General features: G+C 55.9%; 1 protein-coding gene across 1 annotated transcript; it reads left to right on the forward strand.

Moving 5' to 3' along the window:
* The first annotated feature begins 3496 nt into the window (after window positions 1–3496).
* GSX2 (GS homeobox 2) lies at window positions 3497–4481 on the forward strand. The gene is made up of 2 exons (XM_054823908.1): window positions 3497–3947; window positions 4141–4481. Exons 1-2 carry the CDS (start codon window positions 3497–3499, stop codon window positions 4479–4481), a joined length of 792 nt encoding a protein of 263 aa, XP_054679883.1.
* The last annotated feature ends 2250 nt before the right edge of the window (window positions 4482–6731 follow it).

Raw genomic sequence — 6731 nt, forward strand, 5'->3', positions numbered from 1 at the left:
TGCGAGTATAGCGCAGGAGCCCACGGCCCCTCGCTTACCCACGCAGGGCTTTATTTTGAGTGGGGCTTTCCCGCCTGGGGACTGACCCAGCCCGGGGCGCATCCTGCCCAGCGCCACCCCATGTCACCCCGGCCTGATGTTTGCGACCACGGCCGCTCTGCAGAGGTTGTTTTTAGGGTTTGGTGGGGGATTTTGGGTTTTGGGTTTTTTGGTTGGTTTTTTTTATTATTTTTTGCTGGTCGAAACGTGTCCCCGGGCTGCGGCGCTTTCCACGGAGGCAGCTCCTCCCGTGAACTCAGCGGAGATGCGCGCCTGAAAGCCGGTGCTTTCTCCGGGCGGGCACGGCTTTTTCTTCTGCCGGGAGCTGCGGGGGTTGGGGGAGGGAAGGGAAAGAGTTGCTTTTGTCATGTAAGCCGTGAATCTCTTCTACATAAAGGTGTTAGAGACATCTGGAAGAAAAGAGGGACCAGCACCCAGTCCTGCGCTCGGCGGACCAGGGGAGCGGCTCTGATGTTCTTTTTGAACTGCTCCACTTTCAAAAGGGGGCAATTTCGTTACATTCTCATTTGTTACACTGTCTTGAACTAAAGGCAGACAAAGCTATACTCTGTCACCCCGAGCAGAATGAAGGGAATCAAAGGATTTTCCCTTAAAAGGACTAATTTTCTCCTTGAATTATGAAAGTAATGGCTAGGTAACAGCCTGTGCTCTGTACCCAACTGCTTAATACCTTCTAAATCCTTCCACGTGGCTCTCCCAGTCGCAGCAATTAGAGCTCATTATAGGCTCATAAGAGCTCTCATTTCGGGGATTACTTAATGGACAATGAAATTTTATCGGACAGAATTATTGAAAAATAAAATTGTAACGAGGCCGATGTGATGTGGGCGCACGCCTTACATCATTCCGCCTGGTTTGGGATATCTTTGCTTTCAAATGACTTCTTTTCTTGCTCTGGCTTTCAGGGGTGGGTTTTTCTTTGTGGTTTTTTTCCCCTCCTTTTATCACTGCACTTGGTTTATTATAACAATTACAAATTGCAATTTTGATCCGACTCTTGCTCTGCCTGCCTTCTCTTACGACAGCCCCCTCCCCAGATCTACTCTATCACCACAGAGAGATTTTTCCACTCAAGTCAATGGGGCTTTTTTTTTTATTATTCTTTTTTCGCAAGAGCCTTTCGTCAAGGAAAATAAAATGAAAGACAAAAACCGCAGATACTAATTCAAATGTCCGCCAGAAGAACTGTGTTTTAAACGGGGAGAGCTGACCAAAATCCCGTGCCTGGGCACTGTGACTGTGATTAAATCTCACCGGCCCCACCGGAGCTCAGGAGGCAGAGCCCCCGGGAGCGGCACACGTGCATCCCCGGGGCCGCGGTCCCCAAGAGCCTCCGCAGCCGGAGGCCTCAGCGGCGGCACGGGCAGCACTCCTGGGCCCTGCCGCTGCCCGGGGCTCCGGGCCCTGGCGGCTCCGGGGCCTCGGCTGAGCCCTCGGCAGCAGTTTGGGGAAAAGTAGGTGAGGTCGGAGCCGACCCGCCTAAACCCCGCGAGTTCCTAATTGTTGTCACAAGACGCGGGATTAGCGCATTGCTGGAATAGCTGTCTGTTTACACTCCGAAGCCCCGCCGGCCGGTAAACACTTTCTAATTGAATTCTAATCACATTCAAATAGCTCCATAACCAGCCTCAGCTGCAATTCATAAAACTTTAATTGCCATCCATAAATCCTCAGATCGCGGAGTGTCCCTAAAAACGCCGTTGTATCGTGCCTGCTTAGGGCTGTTGGAGAGGCGGTAGGGCGTGGGGAGGCGAGCAGGGCTGGGGTCCAGCCGGCCCCGGGTCCAGCCTCTCCCTGCTCGGGGTGGGGGGGTGGTGTCTCTATACGGCGGCACTGCCCGCGGCAGGTTGGGGACGAGGACGGGACAGCTGGGCGAGACCTGGCCCCTCTCTTAACAAGGCTCGGGTTGCACCGCTGAGCCTCGCTGGTCCCAGGGGTGAGGAAATGCCATCTCCATCAGAAGGCGGGCAGCGTTTTTATTTAGGTGGGTTTTAACAGCAGGAGAGTGGGTATGCGGGAGGGCTTCTGGGATGTCCGCGTCCTGGTCCGGCCCTTGTGTAAGATAACCGCCTCTAAACACTTACGGCTATTGACTCGCTCCCTAGCCTCTGCTCATCGTCTGGTAATCAGGCGTAGTCTGTGTTTTCTGCTTTAGAGCACAATTGTCGCTTCCCTTTCCCGAGTCAAGTGGGATGGGATCCGTGGTCGGTTTAAATGCCGCTTCGCATCTGCCAAACAAGAACGCGATCGCCTTTCTATTAACGATAAGTCTCTTCTTAAACTCCCATAAAACAGGTCATTGGAAAATCGTGTAATATGCTGCGAATACCTTGGCTTTTTAATGCAATCTGAAATGCTCCGAAGCCACCGACCGTATTTAGCTGTTTATCCAATTTTACTTTGAATGATTGCTTCAGCAAACTTGGTGGAGATCAAAGAATCCCCCCCTGACATGTTCGCCTTTCATTAGCGCTCCGCGCTGCAGTCCTGAAGCGGTCGGGAAGTTCACTTGGAAGTTTTCCGTTTTGATACCGTTTGGCTGAGAAGTGTCTAGATATTTGAAGGTTTTGTCCGTTGGAGTAATTGCCAATTTGGCAAAGATTCACTCAGGGTGAAAAGGGCGAAGGGAAAAAAAAAACACCAACCCACTCGACATGCATATGGGTGCACAGACACACATACACGCGATCCCGAACTTTATGTCTGTATCTGTGACCCTGGCTCCTCTGGTGAGGAAAGGGCTTCCTGAAGAAGTCTTGCGTGCAGTGAGCGGACCGGACCGGGGAAAGGTGTTGGTCCCACGCCTCCGTGGGAGTCACGGCCCCTTGGCTGATACTTTACCCGGAGAGAAGTGGAGGGGTGGGTCGGCGCTGACCCGCTTGTTTCAGCGCATCACCTGCTCCTCTCTATCGTTCCCGCCCTGAGGGGGAAAGGAACCTACGCCTCGGGGAAAAACCCCGAGCAGAAACTCCCTTCGACTGATTTTATTCCCCCTCCGAGTGTGTTGACAGGGGGACGTGCCTGCGAGCGCGATGTGTGACGGGGCCCCGGGGCAGCCGCCCCCTCCCCGGCTTCCCCGCTCCTATAATTTATCTGCGGCGGAGGCGAAGGACTGAAGTCATCGGGCAGCGAGCGAGCACGCACACTTTGGGCCCCCCCTCTTTGCCCCCCCGCAGCCTCTCCTGCCGGCCTGGGAAGCCGGGGAGATTTAGATCTGCGAGGCTTTCAGCCATCACGTGTTTAAATAGTTGATATAAAACCCCGGCGCAGGGGATCCAGGCGGGGGGACTTTAAGACCAGCCCTCTCCAGGGACCCTTTTGTTCAGCTCTCAAACATAAGCACCTTCTCGCCTCGCCAGGACTTCAGTGGCAACTTTGCCAAGCAGGAAAAACCCGACTTTGGGAGAGCCGCCCCCGGCTTCGGCAGCCCTCCGAAATGTCCCGCTCTTTCTATGTCGACTCCTTAATCATCAAAGACTCCTCGAGGCCGGCTCCGTCCCTGCCTGAGCATCACCACGGCCAGGACTTCTTCATCCCTCTCAGCATGCCTTCCCCTCTCGTCATGTCGGTGTCGGGCCCGGGCTGCCCGTCCCGCAAGAACGGCGCTTTCTGCGTCTGCCCGCTCTGTGTCACCTCGCACCTGCACTCCTCCCGCGGCGGCGGCGGCGGCGGGGCCATCCCCCTGCTCAAGAGCCAGTTCCCCGCCGGCGAGGCCCAGTGCTGCCCGCGGGCCGGCCACGCTCACCACCCGCCGCAGCACCCGCCGCCCGCCGCCTCCGTGCCCGCCGCCGCCGCCGCCCTGGGGCACCCGGCGCATCACCCACCTGCCTGCGCCGCCACCACCTACAGCGTCAGCGACCCCCGGAGGTTTCACTGCCTCGGCATGGGTAGGAACCCTGCGGCCGCCGGCGAGGGGGGCGGGGGGGTGGGGAGCGGCGGGAGCAGGGGTTCCCCCGAGAGTGCCCGAGGGGGAGCGGCTGCCCCGGGGCGGAAAGCTGCGGGAGAACGTCTTTTTTTCTCTCTGTTTTTCCCCTCTCCTTTCTCCCGTCCGACTGAAGTTCTTGCTTCTCTCCCGTCCAGGAGGGTCCGATTCCAGCCAAATTCAGAATGGGAAAAGGATGAGGACAGCTTTCACCAGCACCCAGCTCTTGGAGCTGGAGAGGGAATTCTCCTCCAACATGTACCTGTCCCGGCTGCGGAGGATCGAGATAGCCACCTACCTGAACCTGTCCGAGAAGCAAGTGAAAATCTGGTTCCAGAACAGGAGGGTGAAGCACAAGAAAGAAGGCAAAGGCACCCAGCGAAACTCGCACGGGGGCTGCAAGTGCAGCACCAGCCAGGGGCATTACCCCAGGTCGGAGGACGAAGAGTCTCTATCCCCCTCATCGGCTACCGAGGATAAAGAGATCTCCCCGTTATGAGCCTGGACCGGAGCTCCGCTCCCGCCGCCGGGTCCCAGCCCGGAGCAGCGGCACGGCGGCTCACCTGGCACCGCTACCCCGGGCACAGCAGCCCGCCGACCTGGAGCGGGCTGGCCCTCGCCGGCCGGGAGGTTCATTTTTCATCCCTTCGCAGTAATAGAGATATATATATATAAAAATATATTTTTGGAATGTAAATGTTTTAGTCGTGAGAGTTCAACTAAAACGTTATTTATGTAACCCCAGGAGCGGGCACCTGCTCTTCCTAACACGTAACACGGGACTGGGCTCGCACGGCCCAGGGTGCCTCCCCCCGCCTTCCTCCCAGGCAGTTTAAAGGAAAAAAAACAAACAAACAACCAACAAAAAAACCCCACCCACCCCACATATTTGGAACTGGAAGACGAGACATTCAAAAACTGAAAAGCAAACAAAAACCTGTAGGGCTGAGAACCTCCTGGACGGACTTCTTAACAAAAATAAGGAAAGAAATAAAGATAAGTCGTTTGGGTTTGGGAAGGCGGTTTGTTTGTGAATAGTTTTATATAAAAAATATATTTATATTTATTTAAATAAATGAAATCAGACGAGAATTTAATTTTTTTTCTTCTCCCTTCCCCTCGCCAAGTGCCAGCCTAGTCCGGGCAGAGGAGGTGGACCGGCTGGGGCAGGGTGCGTTTATTCACAGTCCTTTGTACGGTGAAAGCATTGGTGTATATGTGTCAGACGTCCGAAAAGACTAGAAATAAATGCCATCGACTACTAACCCGAATATGTTTTCTGTTCCCCTGTGACCCGGGCTGGCTGGGGGGCGGAGAAGGTTGGGGGACCCCGCTCTGGCCGGGAGGAATGCAAATGAAGCCGCTTTTCTGAGCCGAGCAGCTTTGTGTTACTTTACAGCCGGAGCCAGCGCACGCCCTCGCCGCGGCTGACAGCTTTCTCCCGTCTGCTCGCCCGGCGGCACCGCGCCGGGGACACCCGGCTGCCGCTGGCCCGGGGCCGCCGCTCCCGGCAGCAGGGCCGGGGCGAGGGGCTGCCCGCCGGGACACCCCGCGCCGAGACCATGCTGCCCTGTCCGGCTGCCCCAGCCGGCTCTTGCCCTGCCGTACGAGGGGGCTGTCTGAGCACATCAGCCCTTCTCCAGGCTGAAACTCCGCTTGTGTTATCCCGGGATGGCGTTAATCAGAAATCAGGGATTTTATTCATGTTTTTCCCCAGGCGCTGGGACAGTATCCAGTCTTTTCGCTGTTCAAGCGCCTTGGCTGGGCTTAGGGAGCAGATCTGAGAGCAGGCTGAGATGGGTCAGGCTGAGACGGGGCTGGAGCGCTCTGCAGTTTGTGCTGGGCAGCGCCGGGTCACGGGCCCCATCCAGCCTCTGACTTGAGCAGTCTGTCCTCAGCTCCTTGCAGGGGGCTGATGCAGAGTGGGATGGAGCTGGAGCTGGTCAGTCCCAAATGAGCCTCTTTGTAACTTTCTTTCCTAGTTTCTGCAGTCCTGGTAGGCAGCGTGTGAGCAGACCAGAAGTGCCTCTTGCACACTATATTATTCCCCACTCACATCTTTTCCTTGGGTGGGCTTCCCACTAACCCCACCTACACTTTTGACTTCAGCCTTTGAAAGTATTGCAAAACCTTTAGGTAAATAATTCCCTGAACAATCCCTACGTTTCTCATGTTTGGTCCCTAACCTCGGAGGTATGTCTCCATTTCACTTGCCTGCTCCATTTCTAATCAGAAAACAACTAATAAGGCTGTGTGGGGTTTCTGTTGCAATATGAATAACCCCAGTGCCCAGGATGCTAGAGATGCTCATTGAGAATAGCTGCTGAGAGCAGCCCCAGCACAGCAACACACTGCTCAACTTGAAGGAGAGGGCAGGTGCGTGGGCAGGTCTGGGGTAGGATGGAGGGGGCGTGGTGTGGGCACTGCCCCACATCCCGGACCAGCTGCAGGGCTTGGGGCAGATGCAGTGCCCAGCACACCTGCAGGTGAAAGGCAGGGTAAGGAAGGGCAGGACTGAAGTTTCTAGCCGGGACTTGGAAAACAAATACAAAATGTCACTCCCATTTCGCAGCCATCTCGCTGCCTCAGCTGAGGGTTTATACAGAGGCCAGCAGCCCACATCTCAGCTGAGTGGGGAGGGATGTAGCAGTCCCCTTGCTTCCCAGGCTGAAGAGACCAGAGGGCCAAAGGCTTGTGAGCCTTGTGACTTCCTCTCAGGGGACCTCATGGGGGGCCCAGCTGAGGGGGC

This window comes from Grus americana, chromosome 4 (assembly GCF_028858705.1).
Source record: "Grus americana isolate bGruAme1 chromosome 4, bGruAme1.mat, whole genome shotgun sequence".
Taxonomy (NCBI): Eukaryota; Metazoa; Chordata; class Aves; order Gruiformes; family Gruidae; genus Grus; species Grus americana.